Raw genomic sequence first — 27,214 nt, forward strand, 5'->3', positions numbered from 1 at the left:
GAGCAATGTGGTCATGAGTAGATAGTTTGTTCTTTTAGTGACTGGAGGATGAATATTAGTCAGGACACTTGGAATAACTCCCCTGCTGTTTTTACAAAAGAGTGCCAAAGAATCTTTTATGTCCACCTCAGAGGTGTTCTCAGTTCGATCTCATCTGAAAGATGGCACCTCTGAGAGTGCAGCACTCCCACAATGCTGCTCTCTTCCCCTTCCATACTCCCAGACAGTGCTGAACTTCCTGCTGCATTCCCTTAGTGCAGCATTCCCTTTGTGCTGCACTCCCTCTGTGCTGCTGATTTATTGTGTTAAAGTTCTGGAGGGAGACTTAGAACATGCTACCTTCGCTACCAATGGAGCTACATCTGACAGAATGATGGAAGCTGTAATAATCAAGAGATTTATGAGAGCATCTTGGGTAGTCAACATAGGTCTGTCTTGCATTTTGGGGATAAACACTGGACAGAGAAACTCGTCTAAAAGTGCCATGTGATCCTTTGAGTCTACCTGAGAGGGCAGGGAAATATTGGTTTAAAGTCTCATCTGAATGACATTTTGGTACAGGGGATGACACTTTCTATCTGGTACTCTTAACAGGTTAGTTCTGATAAAATTGCTACACTCTTGCTTTAAGAGTTGTTAACCCCGTGTCCACTCTTTGAGCGTTCCTTTCGAATTTCAGCAAATGTTGCATGTGCTATGTAAAGCATTATGCTTTGAGGACCAAATACAAACAGTGCCATTATTCTTTTGTGGGTCACCTATCTGTCAGGTATTTTGCAATGATTTATTAGAGCATGGGGAAAGTAGAGAGAGATCACCAGTTATTAAAAAGCACTGGCTGCTTTTCTGGCACTGTGTGACCAGGTACATTGTTCCAGAAAATGCGAAGGATGCACAGTATGAAAGACAGTCACCTGAAAATGTAAAATTATATCTTGTATGATAGAGTGCCTATTGATCCTACTTATAAAAGCGATGCACTCAACCTGTGCTTTATTACAGGGATTTTTTCGCTGCGATGGCATTTGATTAGTTTGGCACAACTATTCCCCAAATTCTGGCCTTGCAGACTGCATGCCAAAGCTATGTTTAATAAGTGCTTAGAGTTGTCTTTCACTACATTGTCTCTGACGTGGCGGTTTGGAGATGCCAGAGATAGTTATGATTTTTCTATAGGGCAAAAGTGAGGACTGCAGATACTGGAAACCAGAGTTTAGATCAGTGGTGCTGGAAAAGCACAACAGGTTAGGCAGTATCTGAAGAGCAGGAAAATCAATGTTTTGGGCAAAAGCCCTTCATCAGGAGTTTGACTTCTCTACATTCAAGGTGGTACTAGCTTGGCAACATAAGTAGCCCTACAGTAGGGTATTTCTGTGCTCTAGCAACATAGAAAGACCCCAAGGATAATTTTCACCTTTACTACTATATGGAAATCTGAAAGAGCAGATTGTTTGTCAGTCGTTTCTTCAAAGATGATCCAATTGGGATCCACTTCACTGCCCAGGCACTAATTGTCAATTTCATTTTCATTGTCTTCTCATATTGCACATCAGCATCTGCATCCTGAATGTGTTGATTTGGAATCTTTCCTCCACACTTTTGATCATAGAATCCTTACAGCGTGGAAGCTGGCCATTCAGTCCACACTGACCTTCCGAACAGCATCCCATCCAGACCCATGCAATTCCCATGGCTAATCCATCTACCCTGCATATCCCTGGACACCCAGGACAATTTAGCATGGTCAAACCACCTAACCTGCACACCTTTGGACTGTGGAGGGAACCGAAACATCCAGCAGAATCCCACACAGATACAGGGAGAATGTGCAAACTCCACACAGACAGTCACCCCGGGATGGATTCGAACACAGGTCCCGGGTGCTGTGAGGCAGCAGCACTAACCACTGAGCCACTGTGCTACCCCAGTTTTTAGCTGGTTTAACATAATGGGCAAACACACCAGTTTAAAAAAAAGTGACACAGAATATCCAACGGAGATAAGTTACTTTGATTTTCAGAAGTCATTTGATAAAACTGCGCTAGTGAAGTCTTTGAAGAAAATAAACTGAGGGAATTAGTGACAAATTAGCCAGATGGATGAAACCAAAAGACAACTGGTGGGGGTGTAGAGAGTGATAATGAAAAAAGGAAGTTCAAAAGGAGCAGTGACCACAATTCCAAAGGGGGCTATTGTGGATCCTACACTATCCACACTACTCATGCAGAGTATCGCAGGGGAGATCTGTCTTGTAATGTGGTAAAATTTTGCTGATGACAGCCAGCTATGTGTATGAGAGATGGATGGAGGGGAGTTGGCAAAAAAGAAATCTGGGCAAATTTAGTGGATAGGCCAAGGAATGTAGGAAGGATTCAATGAGGAGAACATGTACAATGATACAAGAAATATGGAACATGTGCTCACATAAGGCAATCCAGTTTGGTTTTGATTAGCTGTCGCAGACAGGAAGGCAATTTATTGCCCATATTTTGCAATTTCATAACTAAAGAAAGACCGACATTTGTCCATCTGCTTTAATAATCTAAGGTGAGGGCATTATCCAAAAATGCTATTTGTGGCGGAGGGTTCACCTCAAAGATATCACTAACAGTAAACATATTGCTTTAAACCCGTGTTACTTATAAGTAAAATATTAAACTAAATTCTCAAGGCAGTCTCCTCAAGTAATTATTTGCAGTGAAGATGACATTTGCCAATATATAGCTAATTAGGAGATAGTTAAAAAGGTAACTGCATTTATATAGCACCTTCCATGATATTAAAATGTTGTAAAGTGCTTCGGAGCTAATTGAGATGAAGCCACAGTTGTGAAACAGGGAAGTACCGAGACCAAATTGTGCACGGCAAAGTCCCATAATCAGTCCCTGGACGCAGGAGCACAAAACCATGGCATACATCTGCAAAAGATGCATCTCAGGGCTCTTTGCTTATTTCCTTAGCACGCACACAGGTTGCACATGTTTGGATGCTCGTAAGTGTCTCTGCCTTGACATGCTTCTTAGCACAGGCAGAAAACCAGAAAGCTTGTTTTGATTGACAGCACTGTACAGGGGTGATTCAGTGAGAAGGGCACCATGAATCCTGGATGTACAAGTAATGAGGTGAGCAACCGGGATCCATAAGAAAAATCACCATGACCCATGGAGAGAACTTCCTCAAAATGATGAGAAGCCAAAATATTGGAAGAACAAGCCCAGTATCACCACTGAGCTGTGGTAGATACAAGAAAATAGGGGCAGGAGTAGACCATTCCGCCCTTTGAGCCTGCTCGCCCATCCATTATGATCATGGCTGACCATCAAACTCAGTTCCTGCTTTCTCCCATATGCCTTGATCTCTTTGGCTATAAGAACCATATCTGACCCCTTCTTGTAGGTTTATTTTAATGACAGATCATTTACTTCACAAGAAATTTCTGTTTACCTTTCACAGGAGATTTAGAACCATACAAAATAGGAGCAGGAGGTGGCCATTCTGCCCTTTGAGTCTGCTCTACCATTCAATATGATCATGGCTGATTATACAAATCAGTCCTCAGTTGCAGCTGTCTCCATACCCTTGATCCCTTTAGCCCTAAAAACTGCATCTAACTCCTTCTTGAAAACAATATTTTGGCCTCGACCACTTCCTGTGGCAGAGAATTCCACAGGCTCACCACTCTCTGGGCGAAGACATTTCTCCTCATCTCAGTCCTAAATGGTCTCCCCCATTTCCCAAACATATGAACTCGGAGCAGGAGTAGGCCACTTGACATTTAACATTTGCTCATGACTGATCTGATTATTCTACATTGCTACCTACCCCTTGATAATCTTAAACCCCTTTGCTTATTAAGAATCTATCTACCTCTGCCACGAAAACATTCAAAGATTCTGTTTCTGTTTTTTAAGGAAGAGAGTTTCAAAGATTCATGACCTTTTGTGAGAGAAAATATTCTCATTATCTCTGTCTTAAATGGGGCCTTACTTTTAAACAGCGACCCTTAGTTTTAGATTTTCCCAGAAGAGGAAACATTCTCTCCACATCTAACCTGTCAAAGACTCCTCAGAACCTTATACCTTTCAAGTAAATTGCTGCTTATTCATCTAAACTCCAGAGGATAAAAGTCGAAATTGTCCGACATTTCATCACGAGACAACTTTCCAGGGATTAACCTAAAATGCTTTTCTGACCTGCTTCCAATGCATTTACATTTTTCCTTAAGTAAGCGGGATACTGCTATTCATAGTAGTCCAGAATTGCTCTCATTAGTGCCATTGTGAAATCTCATGAAGCAGATATCTAAATGTTTATGAGAGTAGTTTACTTAAATAATTGCATGTATTTCTGTATCGAGAGGGTTGTTCTGACTTGCTGCATTAGATGATGGATCTTCTAAACCCAACTGGATCTTCTAAACCCAACCAGGTGAGTGGATAGTTTGCAGACGGATCAGCATCAGACACAGCGGTTCTGATGTTTATCAGAAAATTTAGGCCATTAATGACCATGCTTAATTACATTCAATACATGGTGTATCCTAGCTGCAATGTACACCTGAAACCCTAATCAAGACGTACTACAGACTTTATATATTACACTTAGACAAACCAGCTGCTCAACGCTGATGTGTATTATCTACTGGAACCTCCCCCCAGCCTATTTTATCTCACTCTATCAACATATCCTATTGCTGTTTTCTTTCATATGTTGATCTACTTCCCTTCAAATACACCTATGGAATTCATCTCAATCACTCCATACGATAGCACATTCCTGAGATTAGGCTCACATCTGTTCCTGTGTAAATATTAATTCAAGTTCCTCAGATCTGGGCTTGAGCAGTAAAATAAAGATCAACACTTTGGTGCAACACTGAAGGGATAGTGCACTGCTGAAAGCACCATCTTTCAGATCAGATATTAACCTGAGGCTGCACCTGTCCTCTCAAGTGAACCTTAAACGGTTTTAGTACATTATCTTTAAGAAGAGCCAGGGAGTTACTATCACTTTTCTTGCCAATATTTATTCCTCCATCAACATCACAAAAACAGATTATCTGGTTGTCATTACATTGCTCTTTGTGTGATCTTGCTGCCGAGAGTGTGGTGCTGGAAAAGCACAGCAAGTTAGGCAGCATGTGAAGAGCTGGAGAATCGATGTTTCATGAATGAAGGGCTTATTCCCGAAACGTCAATTCTCCTGCTTCTCTCCTGCTGTGCTTTTCCAGCACCAACTGTCGACTCTGATCTCCAGCTTCTACAGTCCTCCCTGTGTAAGCTTGCTATGCACATCATTGACTGCCAAGTTTCCTTTAATACAACAGTGACTATACATCAAAGTTACCCCTTTGGTATAGGATGTTTTGAAGTGGAAAGGTGCTACGTTTACAGAGGTCTTTCTTTAAATTACAACTAGTCCTTTGTTTGCCTCACATTGAATTCAAGTAAACAGAGCAGAGCTGGAGGACAATTCCTAAATGAATAACCAGTTAAGTTAGGAAGGGAAAATCAGCACATTATTTAAATCGAGAAAGATTGCACAATTCTGAAGAACTGAGAGTTCTGTGTGTGCTGGTATGTGAATCATATAAAATTAGTCTGCAGGTACATGAAGTGTACGGGAAGGCAAATAGAATATATTGTTCATTGCAAGGGAAATAAAATATAAAAGTAGGGAAACATTGCTATAGCCATACAGTGTTGGTGAGGACATACTTAGAGTATTGTGTACAGTCGTTTTTTTTTAAGAATGTAAATACATTAGAAGCAGTTCAAAGAAGGTTTGCTCAACTGACACCTGGGATTGGGGGCCAGTGATGGGATTACCTTATGAGGACAGGCTACACCGTATCCATTAGTGTTTAGAAGAATGAGCAGTGATCTTACTGAAATACATCCAAGACCCTGAGACGACTTAATCAGGTGGATGTTTCCATTTTAGAGAAAAACCAGAATTAGGGAACATAGTTTGAAAAAGAAGAATCTTTACATTTAAGAAGAAATTAATGAGAACTTTTCATTTCTTTCACAGATTCATGAATTCTCTCCTGGAGATTGGTGAAGGCAGAGCCATTTTTAAAGACAGATATAGATAGACTCTTGACTAACAATGGAATCAAAGGTTATCAGGAGTAAGCAGGAATGTAGAGTTGAGGGCACAGTCAAATTAGCTGTGATCTTACTGAAGAGCACAAGAGGCCTAAAGGGCCAAATGGCCTACACCTGATTCTAATTGAATCCTCATTGAAACATACAAGATTGGCTGGGTTCTTGTGGCCCAGTAGTAGTGTCTTGAACTGAGAGCCCTGGGTTCAACACCCACCTGCTCAAGTGATGTATAATATCATCTCTGAACAGGCTGATTAGGCAAATAGCTTAATGTAAGAAAAAACATACCAGACTGAAGGAGAGATGGTGGCATCATAGTAATGTTGCTGGCTAGTCATCCAGCAATTCAGGTTAATGGAAACCAATGAAAAATTGATTCAAATATCTATGATATGAATTCAATGTAAATACATGATTCCTAATGTCCTGGACAGAATAGATGTGAAGATTATCTCCTATTTGTGGTGATTCTAAGACTAGAGAGCATAATCGCCGAATAATTGTTGCCTATTTAAGTTCTGTTCAATTAGGGAAAAATATCTTCTCTCAGAAGGTTGTAAGTCTGTGGAATTGTTTGCCACAGACAGCTGGGACATCAAGTATATTCAAGGCTAAGATAGATTTTTAATCAATAAGACAATCAAGGGTTATGGGGAAAAGGGCAGGGAAGTGGAGTTGAGGATGATAAGATCAGCCATAATCACGTAGAGTGGTTCAGCAGACCTGATGGGCTGATTGGCCTAGTTTAGTTTATAAATTTAATGGTTATGGTCATCTATAGTAAGGGACAGACTCTACTTGAAGAAATCACTTTGGACATCCTGGCTTATAGAATGAGTAAAGGGACATACAATCCAAACTTGAGTATCACTGTTCGGTGCAGATGATAAAGCACTTCAATTACACCTGTAGACGCACACTTTGACTATTTCAGAAGGTTACAAATGTGCAAATCCTAATAATTATGTTGGCTATGATAATATTAAGAAAGCCTCACCATACCAGGACTCTGCCAACACTTCTAATTTTACTGCTGGAAAACAGGAAGTTTGGAACAAGTACTCAGAGTTCTCACATTCTTGAGCCTCAGCTCCCCGCTATGCTTAAACTAGTGGTACATAAAACTGGGTATCGATTACAGAATAAATTCCCCTTTATATAATCAGCAACATGAAGATAGGCAAGAGGGTGACTATGGTTTCTAACTTATCATGAACAATATCATAGAGGATTGCATTTGACAAAACAAAAATGATACACATAGGAAAGCAGTTGTAATTGTGGATGTAGAACATCTTAAAGAGTTATGGTGATCCAAATTTTCTAACTGTGTGGTTTGGGGCCAACTGTTTGGATGTAATTTCCACTAGTTTGAAATATAGAGTATTCGAGGCCAATAATGTTTTAAATTCAAAATATTTATATGAAGTTAGTTGTTATGAGATGTGACTGGACCTTGACTTTTGGTAACAGTGAAGCTCGCTGAAATCATTATAAACTAAATATACATTCATTTAATAAAATACATTCTTAAGTTTTATCACGTATTTTAAGCAAGCAAATTACAGTGGATGAGGGAGATATGGCATTAAAAACAAGTGCTAGAAAAGCTCAGCAAGTCTGGCAGGATCTATGGAGGGAAAAGCAAATGTGTTTGGAATGGGTGGGAAGGTTTGCTTAGAAATCATGAAGGATAGGTGGATCATTGGAATTAACCAAACAAATAAAAGCACCCCTAAGAATGGTAGTTATGTAATTCCCTCCCAACCCTTTATTGCTCTCTCCACTGATGCTGCCAGGCTTTCTGTGTTTTTCCTTATTACAGCTTATTGTTTTTGTGCATGATTCAATATTTCACTCTAGGAGTGGTTGGTAAGTGCTTTGTTGCAGAAAAAGAAGTATTTAATTCTTGGGGAATTGCATAAGATTTCAAACATGAACACGTTAACAGATGAACAGTGATGGATGGGACAAGACTTTGATCTATCCATGATTTGGAGATGCCGGTGTTGGACTGGGGTGTACAAAGTTAAAAATCACACAACACCAGGTTATAGTCCAACAGGTTTAATTGGAAGCACACTAGCTTTCGGAGCGACGCTCCTTTATCAGGTGACTACACCTGATGAAGGAGCATCGCTCCGAAAACTAGTGTGTTTCCAATTAAACCTGTTGGACTATAACCTGGTGTTGTGTGATTTTTAACTTGGTCTATCCAGTCATTCCCACACAACTATAATGTCTCAGGCTTTGCAATATATACATTCCCCTTCCCTTGCGGCATATCATTCTATGCTAAAATATTGTTGGTCAATTAAGTTTTGTGCTGTTTTGAAAACAAATATCAAAGTTTGTTCTTGAGAAAATATGAATGCATTAAATAATTTGCTGAAAATTGAAAGAAACCAATTCAGCTCAACACTCAGAAATCTGTAAGATCATATCAAATTTTTGAAAACAAGCCCAGGTTCAATATTAACTGATGCTTACTCCCCATTCCCAAGTACAAGAATATAATGCAAATAATTTCAATCATCTTATTTAATAATGATACATTTATGGAATGCAATTATTTCCCAGATGAAAAAAATATTCATTTCATCTTTGCATATTTCTGCGTTTTTGTTCTGTAGTGTAAACTGTTTTCAAAGTTTAGGTCAAAGAAAGACAGATGGCATGATGGAATACTCGAAGAAGATAGCAAAGTTCATTCACAGTGCAAAGGAGGCTAGCCAACAACAACTGATGGCTTCACTTATCCCTGGGCAAATGAACAGTCAATCTTGTTGGATCAAACTTGTGATGCGTTAGAGCAAAATGATCTCATCTCACTTTAGTTAGGCTACCAGATAATTAAATTTGGGACATCTTACCCGTTCCACACGAGACGGTGCATTCACTGCTTCCAATTTGTTTCCAATTGAATTCCCTCTTCTTTCTTGGCCCCTCTGCCCAGGAGTGCAACACTTCTCCAGTGCTCGTTTGGTACTTTCTGGACTGCAATTGGTTCGCATGCACTCCACTGACAAAGTTTCCCACCTCTCTTTCACGGAGAACGTACACGTCACCATCAGCACCGTATGACAGCTGACCGTTAAAGGCCTCTCCTACAATGGATGGACAGGTTTCAAATTTTACATCGCAAACAGCAATCGAAGTGCAAAGTGGTGTAGCTAAGTGGGAGGGCTAGTATAACCGGGGGCAACAGCTGTGTATTCCTCTGAACTGCTCTCGTTTTCCCTCTGTAACAATGATGGAAATGGCAAGATTAGCTGCATTTTGACTGCACTGTTGGTGAGGTTAAGGGAGAAGAGACTCAAAGTAAGTTCCAGCCCATAGGTGCTGAATATTTTGGAATTCCTACACCTGCCTTTGTAAGTACCCCACATGTTTTCACTACAGGAAAGGAGATGGAGTGATGGCTTTACCTGCGGCAAAGTTGAAAAATAAAGGAACTGAAGGGCTAGTTGGACATTAAAGTAAGTTTTTCTCGATGCGTTTGGCTAGGAAAAGCTGGCCAACAGGAACAGCTCTGAAAACTGACCTATTCACAGACTGAAAGAAAAAGCCCACTGCAAAACTAAAATTTAACTACAAAATGATCATGGAACATATGGACCATCTCCATTTATCAAGGTGCAGTTACATCTGTCAGAGGCTGTTTTGGTCACTACCTGGGCTGATCCAGGTGGTGACATATAACTTTCCCACACACAAATGTCAACCAACCAACTATGTGCTACTCATGACCCTAATGGATGGCATCTTTTCAGGATCTGGGGGAGTACCGTTGGCCCAAACCACACCCCCAGTCATCACCAAATTGTCTTTGAACAATTTGAAGTCAACTAATGACTATTACTTGGACCCAGAACCTCATAATCTCCAAACCAACAACCACAACATCCGATGACTATGATCTTTCTTGCTGCAATTCGATTGCACTGATTCTACTACTTTATCCTACTGACTTATAGTGAAGTTTTGCTGGACTTTTCTAAAGTAATTCAGGAGGAACTGCCTCCCACTTTGGCTAGGTTTCACTTTTACCATATTTTTTCAGACACACAAATGCTGAGTATCTGAGCTATTTTCTCTGTTTTATGGTAAGTATTCTTCTATTTCAAGTAATGAACCCTCCAATGTGGTTGAATCTTAACTGCCCTTTGAAGGGCCCTAGCAATGATTTGGTCTATAGATCTACTTATGGCATTGGGGGCAGATTTGCACTTGATGCACGGCATAGAGTGATGCATGGTTCATGTGTATGGCAGTGTATGGTACACGAGGCAGAGTGGTGTATTAAAGAAATGTTCCATCAGCAACATAGTCTTGGGACTAAGGATATAAGATTTTACCTAAATGTTGATCTGCTGTATGGGCAAGTGAATGGCTGCTGACAATGTTGTCAGTTGGTAAAACATATTCATACTGCACCTTTGGATTTGCCTGTTGATATATCATCTGGAAAAAACAAAGAAAACAGTGAATCTAAATTTAAAAAAATAGACATTCGATCGAGTTTAAAAGCAATTCAACATCAAAACTAAGTCAAAGCATTCAGAATTTTGATTGAATGTTCAGTGTGCTGTTCCTATAATAATATAAATTTGGCTATGAAAATAACAAAAAAGTTCATGGAAAATTAACTATTAAACATGTGGAAGCTCTTCCCATCAGGTTTTCATTGTCGTTGAACAATTAAACTTCTTTTTTCATTTTTACAAAGGGCCTATAATGCTGAAACTGGCCATTCAGCTGACTATGCTGTTACAATCTAAATGGGAGAAACCAGAAGCCAAAAGAACCGAATTTACCAAATGACTCCTAAATGAATAAAAAAAAGTCAACGAGCTTCCACTCTTTGTAACGCCTACTTTAACAGAAATCAGAATAACTGCAAATTAAACATGAGTAAAAGGCAAATGATACTTCAAATAAAAGGGTATTCATTTTAAGTAGTTGACATAAAAAAATGTCTTTCACAACCAAAAGCATCTGCGTCATTCTCCATAGACAGATGACACCACACCCATTTTCAAAGTTATCTAACACACTCTTTCAGTTGGATCTTTCCGTTTCCAACTCAATTGATTTGTGTTCAAGTTGTGTTCACCAGAACACCTCCACAGAGGTTCACAACAATCTCGATGAGGCAGATTCCAAAGGATACCTTCATCCGATCCTTTTAGTAAGCTGCATTTGGATGGTCTTGTTGGCATCTCATTGTGGAGGTGAAATGAGAAAGGGCAAGTCTAATTAACAGTTAGCTCATTGACTGTTTATTGATTAAGTGAATTCTGGGTCACTAGCTTGCTCACTAATCCTTAAATGTATATAAGTATTCTCTACAACCATTAAAACTATATTAGCTTTCTGTTCCCATTGACTGACAATCTTTATTGGTTCTCCAGATGCAGAGATCCTGTAAGACCCAACTCTGTGCCAATTCTTTAATTTTCTTACAGAAGTTCCAGTCAAATACGAGAGTCATGATGAAGCCAAACTGGTACTTTTCCTTAAGGCCATTTGTGAATGAATTTTTTTTTACTATCACCCTGGCAGCAGTTACGATCACTATTTTATATATATTAACATTACCTTTAATCACAACATTTATATCAATATTCACATCAACATTATATTATTATTTTCTCCAATCACGAAAATTATATGAACGTTACACACAGTCACCAACATATTAAAAATCTTTCCATGGTTTATTTTAGTATGTCATGTTAACATTTTATCATATCAATCATTTTATATTGACAGTTTCTTAATGTTCAAATTCATTTCTATTTTTCTGAGGTTCTACAATTCTACAGCTATTGTTGACTGATGGCCAGATTCTTGAAGTTTTCTTTCTCGGGAGTTTTTCTATTCAAATCCCAGAAGGTTAGAGCCTTTGATTTATGAACAGAACCAAAGTGAAGCTTTGCTGGCATTGCCCAGCTTAGATCCAAAGTTTAAACTTACGTAGACATCCAGAATTTCACTGGTTGGCCCCTCGGCAATCAAGGATTCCCCTGCAGTCGTACTAATCTCATTTGGCCTCTTATACCTGAACAGGGTTCCTGCTGCTTCATAAGTGCCTGGTCTATCTATAGCCCAGTTTCCATTAATGATGGGGTGGCCAAAGTGACTTCTCAAAGCTGCAGATACAAACAGATACAAGCCAGTGAACATCAGTTAATAAAAGCCAGATCACAGGAGAATAGCATTCTGAAATAACGAACACGAATATTTTAAATTTGTGTTATTTCTGAGGTCTTTGTTATGTGTGCCTGGAACAGAAAGTGTCAGTAGCATATTGACATCAAATGAACAAAAAAACAAGGTGGGGACACCTAATTAAAGATGTTCCTTCAGACAGAGTAGGAAAATGTTAGAGATGCTGAATTTGTGATGGAAACATGTATAGGATGCCAAATGTACCCCGTGATTGAGTTAACAGGCTGACAGGTCAGTAACAGAACATATACATTTAAATTAAGAATTGAGACCATGGCACCCAATGGATTTATTCAAAAACAAGGAATTAAGTAATTATGGCGTACAGACAACAACAACAAAGCATTTCAGAATTCTTAGAAGTCTTTCAACAGAGTCCTGTAACCTATGGAACTCTTGTATTAACCCTGCCAATGCAAAATCAAATATTTGAAATGAGTGTAAGGAAGAGACATTGGAGGTTATACTGAGTCTGTGGAAGTGGAATGCACAGAAGACTAATAAACTGTCCAGCTCCCACCATTCCTACCCACTGCCCGCCCCTCCCCCCAACCCCCATTCACTAACTAGAGATAGAGACAACTAGTATCACGTGTGTGGTTTGAGAAGATGTGCCCTTCATAGTACCTCAGGAGGGAGGAGGAATTGAATCTGTGCTGTTAGTGATGCACTGCATTATAAATCCAGCCACTACACAAGACCCTCTCCCATTGAATCCTACTGCATAGAATCAGGCTGTTCAGCCCATCAAGTCCACACTGACCCACCAAACAGCATCCTGCCAAGACCCAACCCCCCTACCCTATCCCTGTAATCCTGCATTTCCTACGCTACACATGGGCTTTGGACTGTGAGAGGAAATCAAAGCACAAGTAGGGACTTCATGCAGGCACAGGGAGAATGTGGAAACCCCACACAAACAGTCACCCAAGGGTGGAATTGATCCCAGGTCCCTGGCTCTGTGAGGCAGCAGTGCTAGCCACTGAGCCACCATGCCGCCCAGTTCAGGCAGCTTCTTGCACAATAATATCAGATCTTTTGCACAGTGGCACAATGGTTAGCACAGCTGCCTCACAGCGCCAGAGACCTGGGTTCAATTCCCGCTTCAGGCGACTGACTGTGTGGAGTTTGCACGTTCTCCCCGTGTCTGCGTGGGTTTCCTCTGGGTGCTCCGGTTTCCTCCCACAGTCCAAAGATGTGCAGGTCAGGTGAATTGGTCATGCTAAATTGCCCGTAGTGTTAGGTAAGGGGCAAATGTAGGGGTATGGGTGGGTTACGCTTCAGCGGGTCGGTGTGGACTTGTTGGACCGAAGGGCCTGTTTCCACACTGAAATATAATGTAATGTAATCTAATCTAATCTTTCACAGTTGACAACTTGAATAAATCTGATCACCTGGTTGAACAGAAACAGAACAAATGTTCCATTACCATCTAAGAAACTGTTGATTACATCTTCATGAAATATCACAGTTTGGAACTTCTAACTATGCTGCTGCTGGGGCCCCTGTAATGTTACGAATGCTGATGTTCATTCAAACTTGGCTCTGAAGAGGTTAAATTCACAGGATTGTAGGATTGGGAGATATTGGTTAAGTTTCAGACAGAGTACCTGAAACATGCTTCTGTTAATCAAATCATTTCAGGTTTTCGCTGGCTGCTCATATGGATTTCAATTGATGACTTGAAGTATTTGAAACCAACAGCATTTACTGTTGCATTAACATTCAAATTTTGGGGTGAAAATGAGCAAGATGAAGAGAAGCGCACACATTTGGAGAAGCCTTTGTAAAAAAAATTGCAAGGTTAGAGTTTACTCAGTCAGGTTTAAAAAGTTGCGAAATGCTATTGTGTGGGGAGGGGGTGATGGTTCGAATTAAGAGACAAAAATAGAAATTGCTGGAAAATTCAGCAGGTCTAGCAGCATCTGTAGAAAGAAATCAGATTTAACATTTCAGGTCCAGTGACCCTTCCTCAGTTCTGAGGAATGTTTGAAAACTGCGTTTATATTCGATGGAGTTTAGAAGGATGAGGGGGGATCTAATTGAAACTTATAGAGTACTGAATGGCCTGGACAGAGTGGATGTTGGGAAGATGTATCTATTGGTAGGAGAGACTACGAACCAAGGGCACAGCTTTAGAATAATGAGAAGACTTTTTAAAATGAAGACAAAGAGAAGCTTGTTCAGCCAGAGAGTTAGGAATCTATGGAATTCATTGCCACAGAGGTCTGTGGAGGCCAGGTCACCTGGTCATTGAGTATATTTAAGACTAAGATAGATAGGTTCTTGAATATCAAGGGGATCAAGGGTTATGGGGAGATTGGGGTTGAGAAACTTATCAGCCATGATTGAATGTCAGAGTAGACTCATTGGATTGAATGGCTTAATTTGTGCTCCTATGTCCTATGGAAGTTATGTTGAATCACACACCAATCAGCTTGGTAAGAGCTAATTGGAGAGCATCTCAGCGAATCACAGGCCTCAACACTAGTATCTTGGCTGCCAGCCAATCAGAATCTGTCAGCTTCTGGATCCTGAAGACTGTCAGTTGAGGCCTACTCTTGAGGGAATTCAATGGTAGGAAGGTCAGTTTTTTTCTTTAGCTTCTTGCCAGGCAAGAGGGTCAGAGGCAAAGGCAGAGAGTTCCCCCATATGTGTATTGGGGGACAAATGAAGATCCTGCCTCTAACTCAGTCGGCAGGTCACCTTGATTTCTTCGTTGGAAACCAGTCACTTTTATTACCTGCTGGGAAGGCAGGTAATTGGAAAATGGCAAATGGAGGCCTGAAATCACTGGGCATTGAGAAAGCCCCCAGTGGACCTTCTCACCTAATACTTAGTTAATGATGTGGTGAGAAGGCAACAGGTATCACTCAAGTGCTGACTTACTCAGTTATTTTCTTATTTGTTTTGGATAAGACCAGACAACCCCAACCAAAATGTAGTAAGGAGATAGCTTAGACCCTAACTTATATATTTATTTAAAGGCAAGTAGAAAGTACTATGTTCCACCACTAGCAAAACACACTTTATTCTTACAACACAGTTAAAATACAAATGAAAAGATGAACCTGCGTAACTTTAAATCTATTTTAAACACTTAAAAAGATAGCATATGATTCAACCATTAATCATCAACAGTTCCAATGTAGGCAGCATTCCATAAACAGAGCCTTGGCAAGGCAATTCAGCAAAACAATTTTATTCCCATGTGCTGTCTTTCTCCAGTCCAACTGAAAGAAATACTGAAAAAATACTGTCTCTTTTATTTCTGCGTAAGTCTTCATTAGCAGCAGAGAGAGAGGGAGAGTTCTGTCTTTTAAGTCCAGCAGCCAGCTAACTCAAAATCATACTGAATGCAAAATCTAAACTCCCTTGGTTCTGTGTGAGCCTGACCCTGCCCACTCATACTTGGTTGTCTAAATCAAAAAAAAACCCTGGAGCACTCAAAAGCTGTTTACCACCTGCACACCTGAACCAGACATTTCGGAACCACATCTCTCTGTAAGAGAAACAGGACAGAACACCATCTCCATTAAAGGCACAGTACTATCACACATTTTGCCATCTATATGATGGAGAATGTTGCAGTCTATCTTTCACAGTGCAAATCCTGCAACTAGCGATTGGGTTGCCCACTTTAGATATATCCCAATTTTTATTTCCATTGTCTTCAATTCCACGGACAGTGTGTCACGCCCAACCAACTTCAGCTGCTTAGTGAAGAGTCACTCGTCTATCTTAAACTGAGGCTGCTTGCGGAGCACTGCTCAGCGCTCTACTCTATACACAACTCCTCAGATACTAAATCATGTGGTGTGCATGCTATAAGATCTGGACAAAAATTCCTGTTTGTGCTGACAAGGGATAAGCAACACTTCCACAGCCAATAAGCACTGTCATGGAGCAGACCTAACTCCCTCAAAGTGTATTGAGAAGATAGCCTAGACCCTAACTTTTATTTTAAAGGCAAGTGTAAGCCATTGTGTTGTGTTCTGGATGTAATTTGATTGGTCAAACTGCCACTCTTGACGCAAAACACACTTTATTTATGAACTATAAAGAGAACAAAATAACTGTTTTAACTGTATATCTATCAAAATGCTTAATAAAATCATATATACAAACTACTACTATTTAATGGTTCCAATATAGTAACATTCCATAAACATACCCTTGGCAAAGTCAAATTCAGTAAAATAGATTGTTTGACGTGCAATTCTAGCTTTTAGCTGTAACAGAAGGGGGGAAAATTGCTTCCACATCCAGCAGCTACTGCTACTGAGAAACTAAAACTAAAAATCCTGATTCTGTGGGAGTTCAACCCTAATCATTCAGGCTGCTTCTATTGTTCTGATTTTTAAAACATCAAAAGCCACACAAGCTATTTATTAGATGTAAACAGACAGCTTGGTACTCTGTCTTAAAACCTCTCTTCAAAAATAAAACAGGACAAAATATATCACTGAAAGTCATAGCATCATCACATCACTAAGAAACATCTTAACCACCTCCTCATAACAATCAAAGACATTAGCAATACTGTCAAAAGACCTAGCCGAAACATCTTGAGATTCACACTGATAGAAAGTCAACTGGACCAGATTTATACATAAACCAACTTAATATTATTGAAGAGTGCACAATTTAAAAAAAAAATGTATTGCAGAAAGTCGTAAAGGCTGCTTTGTTAACACCTGCCAAACCCATGACCTCCAACAGTTGTAAGGACGAAGGCAGCTGATACATGGGAACATTTTCAACTCCTCGTTCCTCACCAAGATACATATCATCTTTGGATATGTATCAAACAGAAGCCAATATGTACTTCATAAGGATGACTATACTTGACAAATTTCATTGAATTCTTCGATATGTACAATGCATGATAGATAGGTGAAGTCATCCTGACGTCTTTCTTTAGATATAGGGAATGCCTTTGACCAAGTCCCATGTGGGAGATTGTGAGTGAAGGTTCAAAGGATAAGTCCAAGCTAAAAGTAGCTTTTCCAGGTGGTTGAAAGTGACTAGTGGTGTCTGCAGGGTTCGGTTCTGAGGCCACTCCTAATTATTATGTGTATCAGTGATTTGGACACTCTGAGAGTGGAATCAAAATTCAATGACAATAACAAAAAATATGGTTAATTCTTTGAAAGACTGAATGAAGCTTCAAAGGGATATCAAATGAGATTCAGGAATAGGTTAAAACATGGTTGATGGAATTGAAAGTCAGTAAGTGTGAGGTAAATATTTTGTTTAAAAGACAAAGGATAACATCCAATGAAAGAAAGTCAGTGCTGTGGAAATTCTGAGGCGCAGATTAATAGGACAATAACTGCAACATCTCAGGTGTATGAGAGTGTAAAACAAAATGCTTGGTTTTATCATAAGATGTATAACATATTAAAGTTAAGAAGCAATGTTAACTGTAAAGGTAAAGCCACCATCATCTTACTCCCTCATTAGAGAGAAGCAACTGATGGTGAGTGTAACCTAAGGATCACTACATCTCAGGTAAGCGGCAAGATTAAGAAATCAGGAGCTTTATGTATCCTCAGCTGGTGTGGGAACTGAACCCACGCTATTGGTACCACTCTGTTGGAAACAAGCCACCCAGCCGACTGAGGTTATCTGTCCCTAACATCTTAATATGATCTGAATATACGTTTGCTCACTGAGTTGAATGGTTCGTTTTCAGACATTTCGTCACCATACTAGGTAACATCATCAGTGAGCCTCCAAATGAATCTATTTTAATATAATGCTATCTTAATATGAGAGCAATTTTTGAGAAGATTTGTAGTTCAGGTTGATGATAAGTTTGTATATTGGCTTGCTGAGCTGGAAGCTTTGTTTTTAGACGTTGGTAGACAGCACCCACCTTAAGAAACCAAGACCTATAAACAGAGAGGCAGGACATACCGCCAGCACTTCACCAGAGACTCTCACTGATAATGTTACCTGGTCATGGTAACAAAATGTCTGAAAATAAACCTTCCAGCTCATCGAGCTAACATACATACTTATCTTTATATGATCTAATTTCAAATCCTGTGCGTTGTATTGGGCTCTATAATCAAACAGAGTGATTGGGGTTTTCCAAAAGGCCATGCAAATGCACTAGGATTCTGCCTGACTCAGATCCAACAATTAACTTCAAAAATTGGGACTTACTTATCAGGTTAAATTACTGAGACAAAAAAGTGCTTAAAATTATGGAAATATAGACCAGAGTAGATAGAAGCTAACTGTCTCCAATACTTCAGGGGTTTAGACCAAAAATTCATTAAATGTAACAAAACCAAACATTATGAGACTTGAGGATTCATATCCAGATATAGTGATTGAGGGGGACACTACTTTAATATCCAAGATTATGGCCTGGCAACAGATGAAGGAAATGTTTAAAGGGCTAAATGAGCATCAAATGTGATTGGGAGTAATTTCTGGGTCCAAAGACTGACAAAAACAAGTTGGGCTGAAAGGTTTATTTCTGTAATGCTCCACATTGAGTACCAGTGAACACCACCTCACAACAAATCTGCTGAATTTATACCTTCAGCAGACAGCAAAAGTAAAAAAAAACAGGATAATGTTCTTCCTCTTTTAGTCAATGTTTGATAATTGTTAATGAGCAAAGGATAAAGTCTGGTTTCTAACTCTGACATTGGTTTAAGTGGAGGAGACAGCCTATGGGGTTAATACTAGACCACTAATACTGGGACCCAGGTTCAAATTCTGCAGGATGGTGGGAATTGAATTTACTTCAAACAAATTCTGGGATTGAGAGTTTAATGATGACCATGAAACTGTTAACGATTGTCAGGGAAAAACCCATTTGGTTCATTAATGTCATAAGAGCTATAGAGATGTACAGCACGGAAACAGACCCTTCGGTCCAACTTGTCCATGTCAACCAGATATCCCAACCCAATCTAGTCCCACCTGCCAGTACCCAGCCCATATCCCTCCAAACCCTTCCTATTCATATACCCATCCAGATGTCTTTTAAATTTTGCAATTGTACCAGCCTCCACCACATCCTCTGGCAGCTCATTCCATACACACACCACCCTCTGTGTGGAAATGTTGCCTCTTAGGTCTCTTTTATATCTTTCCCCGCTCACCCTAAACTTATGCCCTCTAATTCTGGACTCCCCCACCCCAGGGAAGAGACTTTATCTCTTTATCCTACCCTCATGATTTTATAAACCTCTATAAGGTCATCCCTCAGCCTCTGATGCTCCAGGGAAAACAGTCCCAGCCTGTTCAGCCTCTCCCTATAGCTCAAATCCTCCAACCCTGGCAACATCCGTGTAAATCTTTTCTGAACCCTTTCAAGGTTCACAACATCTCTCCGATAGGAAGGAAGAATTGTATGCAATATTCCAACAGTGGCCTAACCAATGTCCTGTACAGTCACAACATGACCTCCTAACTCCTGTACTCAATACTCTGACCAATAAAGGAAAGCATACCAAACACCTTCTTCACTATCCTATCTACCTGCGACTCTACTTTCAAGGAGCTACGAACCTGCATTCCAAGGTCTCTTTGAACAGCAATACTGCTCAGGATCTTACCATTAAGTGTATAAGTCCCGCTAAGATTGGCTTTCCCAAAATGTAGCACTTCACATTTACCTAAATTAAGCTCCATCTGCCACTTCTCAGCCCATTGGCCCATCTGGTCAAGATCCCATTGTAATCTGAGGTAACCTTCTTCGCTGTCCACTATACCTCCAATTTTGGTGTCACCTGCAAACTTACTAACTATATATCTTATACTCACATCCAAATCATTTATATAAGTGATGAAAAGTAGTGTCCTTTAGGGAAGGAAACCAGCCATCCCTTACATGGCCTGTGTGCAACTGCATACCCACAGCAATGTGGTTAACTCTCAACTGCCCTCTGGGCAATGAGAGATAGCTAATAAATACTGGCCCAGCCAACGACGTCCACATCCCATGAATGAATGAAAAATAACTGGAATTTCAAAGGCCTCACGTTTGGTGCCAGGCTGCTACATTGCTACAAACCATGGAAAACGGCTATGCAGTCAATACAAAAACCAGTTACATAGTTTAGATGTTCATGGAATGCGAGGTGAAATTAACAAAACATGAAAATGTTGGGAAAACTGCTGTTAAACATAACACGAGTTTAAATGACAAATGAAGTGTCAGAGAATTAGAAAGGATACTTTTGTTCCGTTTGTACAACAGAACTACTTTGTAAGATCCATATGTGACCCGCTGCAGATCTTTTCCTTTTGGACAAATATTAACCAGCGTTAAATCAAACAGTTTTTTACTCTCTGTCTAACAGTTCCTTTCATCTCTTAATTTACCCATTAATTTGAAAGGGATGCAGAGTGGCTATTCCCACTGCAGTAATCAGTTAGCCTGGTTTCACAGGCTACAAGACCTCACTACATTGGGGATGATGTATTCAATTGCTGTTGTTTAGTAAAACTGGAAAAATAAAACATACTCAAAATAAACAAAAGAGGATTCTTAATATGAATAGCTAATATGTTATGAGTGATGTTGGACAGAAAAACTGATAACAATGATGATGCCCCATTGGGGTTGTGAGGAGAATATGGTTATTTTATGAGGAGGGATGCTGGTATAGAGTCTCTTTGATTGGGGGCATTGATCTAAGACACTTAGAATCTCTGCTCAGACAGACACTAAACTCCATGTGCCCAGCAGATCTTCATCTGGCAATTCCATAATGCTACACCGCTGCTCATGACATTGTCTGTTTTGGGTACTTGGGAATTGGCTTTTGACTGAAACATGAAATAAATACCTCATTTTCCAGCTTTTCCATCCTGAGCAAACATAGTTTTGGGATGATCCCTCAATCCCCAATATATTTCCTAACATTCTAACAAGATTGCAACAGATGAGTGAGAAGGATACCAGCAGAAAATCCCTCTTCCTCCAGCTCCAACAACATTCAATAATGCTATATTGTTTAACCCCATTGAACTGTCATTTTTTTTTTCTAGCTAATATCACTGTCTCCAGCAGCCTCCAGAAATGTTTATTTGTTCACTGATGAACTTTTCTCACTGTCACACAGCTAGTCCCTTCTTTTTTTAAAAGCTATTCCTTGGCTCAGTGATACTCTGTCCTTGATTTTTTTCAGAGGGGTAATAAACCAGCCTGGGCTCTGATCAGTCTGGTTTGGTGCAAAGATGAAAGGGATTTTGCGAGACATTTTGTTCATATGTAAACAGATTAGACTTCAAGCCAAAGTGGTCATGCTTTCGAAGTGACCTGTATAATGAAAGGGGAGTGGTCAGCTCTCTAGCTGAGCTGAACTGAGCTGAACAGTTTAGTTCAGCCTTGAACTGGTAAGGAGTTCAACGGTGAGCTGTATGGAAACTCTCTCTCTCTTTCTGCCCTTCAACTTCAATCTGTAAGCATGTGTGCCATTTATACCGGGTTTTAAAGGGAGTTTGCTTATTGGGACTGTTGTGTGTATTCAAAACAGCATAATCAAATCTAGTTGGATAGACTGAGTTCTGTATGGTTGTTAATTCTGTTCTTTGTGTTTCATTGTGTAATTTTGTGAATAATTTTTTGTCTGTTTTAAATTCTAGTAGTCAACCTAGTTAGCTTACTCGGAGTAATATTCACTGTACACTGTACCAGGTCTGGGGCTGCCTGCTTAAGAATGTTTTGAATGGTCTGGCCTAGTCCATAACACTCACTGCAGGCATTACTGGCCATGCCAGCATTTATCTCACATCTTTCATTGTCCTTGAACCATTGCAGTTCATGAGATGTAGTTACGTTCACAGTGCTGTTAGATACAGATTTCCAGATCTTAGGACAAGCAAAGTGAAGAAATGGAGTAACAACTCCAAGATAGGGTTGGGAGCAATTGGAGGGGAATTTGCAACTGGTGGTGTTCCAGTGTGCCTGCTACAATTGCTCTTCAAATAGAAACAGGTTGTAGGTTTGGAAGGTGATGTTGAAGGTAACTTGGTGAAATTCGAGTACATTTTGGAGATGGTATCCAGTACTACCACTCTGTGTCAGTAGAGAAGGGATGTTGATTAAGTGAGCTGCTTCATCCTGGAGAGGATCACGATCCTTGAGTATTGTTGGAGCTGTACCCAACCAGACAAGCAGATGCATGATCTTGCATGGCAGCCAGTGAGAGTGGAGAGGAGTATACTTTGGCTGAGATGGGATAAGGGAGATATATGGGGGAGGGTGGGAGGCCAGAATGGATACAGGGAGGAAAGATTACTGGAGGGCCCTTCAATTGGCAATGGGGACCAAGAAAGAGGGCCATTACACACCTTCACCCCACCTTCCATTGGCCCACAGTTGGTAGGAATAGATCTGCCTGGCTGCATATTGGGTCCTGGCCTCTCCTGCCACCTGTTAATGTTGAGCAGCAGCAGGATGCAATCCTGAAGTGTCTCAATTGGGCCAGCCCTATGCCTCCCCCGCTGCTTATTAAATGGCAGAAGAATGGGTGGCCTGGCAAGGTGCCCTATATTAGGGATCCATGCATGGGCTCTCTGCCCACGGGTAAATCCAAGTCCAATACTCCTTCACCAATCAAGCACGGTCTTCAAAGATTCTGTAAAGACTCCTGTCAGAATTGGTAAATGTGCAAAACCCCCGTCCCAAATTTAAAACAAAAATAAATCTCTAAGTTGAAAAAGAGCTTTGTACAGTCAGATAGAAAAGGAAGCTGCAATTTCAACCTAGACTGCAAATCACTGGGAATCTTTCCAGTAAATGGAAACAATTTAAACAGCAGTGTTTCAGATCACAGTTATATGGTCATAAATATACAGTATGGAAAATAAATTGTGAAATGCAACATTAGACCTCAAAATGCAAAACATGCAACTATACTAACTAATAAAAGATGGAAAAAAAAATAAAGGTTCACTCTGATTCAGAACCAAGCTTTATTAAAATCCCCTAAATATATCTGTTCTGAAGGGAAGGAAGATTTTAGTTGTGCTCATTTTGTGCTGAAGTTAATTTTCAGAAGCGAGCTACGGAAAACATGGGAGAGCTGATTTCCACCCTCACTTCTGTTTTAAATCCCAAATGAGGCCAGTGAGCTTCAGCAGGACATACTTCTTGTATAGTCGGTGCAGTCTTAAAAAAAGGTGTGGCACATTTCAGGGCAACATGTCTCCCCTGAAGAGAGGAACTCTCCCCTCCAACAAGGTACACATATGTGCTACAAATACATTAAGTAGAAAACATTACTTCTAAGTTACAATGGGCTAAGGTGAAAATGATGGGTTATTGTACCACTACACTTCTCATTCACAGAAAATTTCGCAATGTCAACCATAACTTCACGGTGCCAAAAAAACATCTAAACCACTCTTAGGATTGAGTGTTTGTGAGCAACACCACTTTCTGAATCATTGACTGATGGGGAACTTTATAGAGACTTTATCGCTAGCCACACAGCAGAAAGCAGAGTAGGATGATTACTTTAAATTGCCCCGGTTTTTACACTTCAATGAAAGCACCAAGATTTGACAGGTTTACATTTTAACAAGTTGCCTTAAGCAGTTAGCAGGGACATTTCCGTAATACTAGCAGTGTGTTCTTTTTTTATAAAATCCATGTTGGGTCCTGATTGTTGTGATGCAACTTGTACACATTGTTCACTCGTAGCTGCCAAACAGAATGGCACCAGCAGATGGAGTTGTAACAAGAAGCAGGAAAGAGCATGGAGTGCCTGCTTTAATAAAGGATCCATATTGTTTGTTCGTGCGATATTAAATCCTGGTCAGTCTTTAGGTTCTCAATTCCCAAGATGGTGTCATTGGGACCTGACTGAGATTTTGATGATAGGGCCTAAACAGGAAACGGTAAACACAGAATCACAGCATTGTTACTGAGCAGAAGGAAGCCATTTGGCCCATTGTGCTTGCAACAGTTCTATTATCAGGTGCCATTGTCTTGCCTTTCCACCATATCTTTGCACACCATTTCTATCTGAAGAGTCATCTAATGTCCTCTTGAATGGCTCGATTGAACCTGACTTCTCCTACATTTCCAAGCACTGCATTCCAGCTCCTAACAGGTTGCAGCATGAAAACTTTTTTCTCACAACATCCATGCTTTGGTCACCCAACGCTTCAACTCTATGCCCGCTCATCCTTTCTCCTTTTACGAGCAGGAACAGCTTCTCCCTATCTACTCTGCTCATGATTTTGTAAACCTCTCTCTCTAAACTGAGGGCTTTTCATTCCTGGAACCATTCTCGTAAATCGCTTCTGCAGTCTCCCTCATGCGTTGACATTTTTCCTATAATGTGGTAGGAACAGTTAAAATGTATTGCCCACAACTGTATACAGTGAGTTACCCGTCAGGACAATCCAGTGTGCAAGGGAATCAAAGTCAGAATTGCCCCGACAATGTAAGTTTAAATGCACTCCTTTTGTTTTTTTTGGGAGACCAGGAATAGTTTTTAGATCACTCCTGAGAGGACAGAATGAAGGACAGGTTCTATCACAGGAATGACCTGGAGGCTGATCGTGCACACACAGTTGCTGTCCCCTGCAATACATGATATTGTATCCTTACCATACTAACTGGACACTCAAAATCACTGGTAAAGCTGTCCCCAGCTCTAAAATACCACCAGCCTCTTTTAGTTTTTTGTGTGGAATGAGTGAGTCTTGAACTGACACCAAGGCTCACCCTCTGAAAACTGGCCCTCTGTTAAATTGAGACACGGTATAGAAATCTACAAGATATAAAGATTAGAATAATTGTTAAGTCAAGACTGGACCTCAACTGCTCAATAAATTTTCTCGTAATCCATCCAGGCAGAAAATCACATTCTGTTTAGCTGCAAAATGGAGCTTGACAGAATGAAGCACTTAAGTGCCATGAATAATATAAATGAAGAAGCAAACATGTTAGCAATTGTGGCAAAAAGAGTGATAAATTACAAACTTACTTGGATCCCAGAGATGTAATAAGGCTATTAAAATGGTAGATTATAATTTTCCAACACATTAGAAATTTATGGCACTTAAGTAAAATATTTTAGCAAGTTAGATGCCTCCTATGGTTTCTGGCAAGTGAAATTGGATGACCTAAGTTCCAAGTTATGCACGTTCAATACTCCTTATGGGAGGTACAGATGCTTACAGCTTCCCCTTGATTTTACTCCAACTCAAAAATGTGTATCACAAAACCATTCACATTATATATTAGTATATTGAAGGTGACTCATCAAGGGATGACATAATAGAGAGGCACCTATCCAAACAGGAACACAATGACAGACTTTCGAAAGTAATTTAAGTTATTAGAAAAGTCAATTTAGAACTCACAGACTGGTGTACAATTGTACAAATGTAATCTGTCTTTTATTCCTGATCTCATTGTGAATCATTGTATTCAGACAGAGTGGTTAACATCTCGGCTACTGACTGCATATCATGCCCATCATTCAGTGAAAACATGCCAATCCTTCTTGATGAAGGCAATTAATAGCATTATGGCAATCCTTTGAAATCCACAAAGTTTAGTGAATGAAACAAGTTAAGTGCAAATTGCACTTTACATTAAAGATTCCACAAGCAAACACTCAGTTTGCCAAGTCATCAGTCCTGAAACATACCATATCATTGCTAATTGTTTGAACATAAGATCTTCAAAGATTGTCCTTTGTAAAAACAAAGAACTGTGATCAGAAGTCTGAGCTAAGTCAGTGAACCAAATGAATTTGTGTGTGCTTTGAAACATGTGAATACCAGCAGCCTGTCCCCACAAGCTTGTCAGCAGTGGGACCAATGTAAATGATGGGACTGTAGCTGCATAGATAGGATGCTGAATCACAGCTTTCTTACACTCTGCATAACTACCCAGAATCTGCAACGCACTCCACCAATCTACTGCTCCAACATTGCCACCTCACTTCTCATTTTTCTCCTTTGACCAGAGCAGCACATTTCAAGGTAAACCTTTCTTTTATTTTCATTCTTTATGCCTGCCCATGCTTCCACCATTGCCACTCACTCTTCCCACCATCTAGAGTTTCTTTCTCTTACTCTAGACAACAGGCTAAACTGCCAGAGAGATCTGTACAGACCTCCTACAGGCCAGATTCCAAATCCTCTTTCAGAATAAACTGACACATAAGCAGGAGCTCCACAGATCCAGGTCCATGCTACCATCAACTCATCAACATATCCATCCAGGAAGGGGCAGAGGGGGAGTACAGAATGTGACATATGGAGGTATGGCAGCTTCTTATGAGTCACTCAGATATCTTCCTCACACTATTTTTTCACGCATTACCCAATTTACTCAGTGCTGAAAATGTGTTGCTGGAAAAGCGCAGCAGGTCAGGCAGCATCAAAGAAACAGGAGATTTGACGTTTTGGGCATAAGCCCTTCTCCTGAAGAAGGGCTTATGCCCAAAACGTTGAATCTCCTGTTCCTTTGATGCTGCCTGACCTGCTGTGCTTTTCCAGCAACACATTTTCATCTCTGATCTCCAGCATCTGCAGACCTCACTTTCTCCTCCAATTTACTCAGTACCTGGATTACACAGTGGATGTTTTACAAAGTGCCTGTTCAGACATGCCCAATTTGCACAGTGCTTGTTTTAAGAAGGATCTATTCTATTTGTCTGTTCTGAAGAAGGGTCACTGGACCCAAAACATTAGCTCAGCTTTCTCTTGCAGATGCTGCCAGACCTGCTGAGTTTTCCCACCAATTTCTAATTTTGTTTCTGATTTCCAGCATCCGTAGTTCTTTCGCTTTTGTTTTGAACTTGTTTGAAGTGAATAGGTAAGAAAATTGTACATTAATTTCATCCCTTTAATAGGTTCATGTTTTGATT

The 27,214-nt window shown here is 40.1% G+C and overlaps 1 protein-coding gene across 1 annotated transcript in view; it reads right to left on the reverse strand.

Moving 5' to 3' along the window:
• Positions 1 to 27,214, reverse strand: part of LOC132833291 (thrombospondin type-1 domain-containing protein 4-like) — a 456,799-nt gene that overhangs the window by 26,964 nt on the left and 402,621 nt on the right. The window contains exons 9-11 of the mRNA XM_060851456.1: positions 12,090 to 12,265; positions 10,469 to 10,574; positions 8,984 to 9,217 (exon numbers count right to left, since the gene is read on the reverse strand). Coding sequence (XP_060707439.1) covers positions 8,984 to 9,217; positions 10,469 to 10,574; positions 12,090 to 12,265 — 516 coding nt within the window. The remainder of the gene's footprint in view (positions 1 to 8,983; positions 9,218 to 10,468; positions 10,575 to 12,089; positions 12,266 to 27,214) is intronic.

The sequence above is a fragment of the Hemiscyllium ocellatum genome, chromosome 36, assembly GCF_020745735.1.
Source record: "Hemiscyllium ocellatum isolate sHemOce1 chromosome 36, sHemOce1.pat.X.cur, whole genome shotgun sequence".
NCBI classification, from domain to species: domain Eukaryota; kingdom Metazoa; phylum Chordata; class Chondrichthyes; order Orectolobiformes; family Hemiscylliidae; genus Hemiscyllium; species Hemiscyllium ocellatum.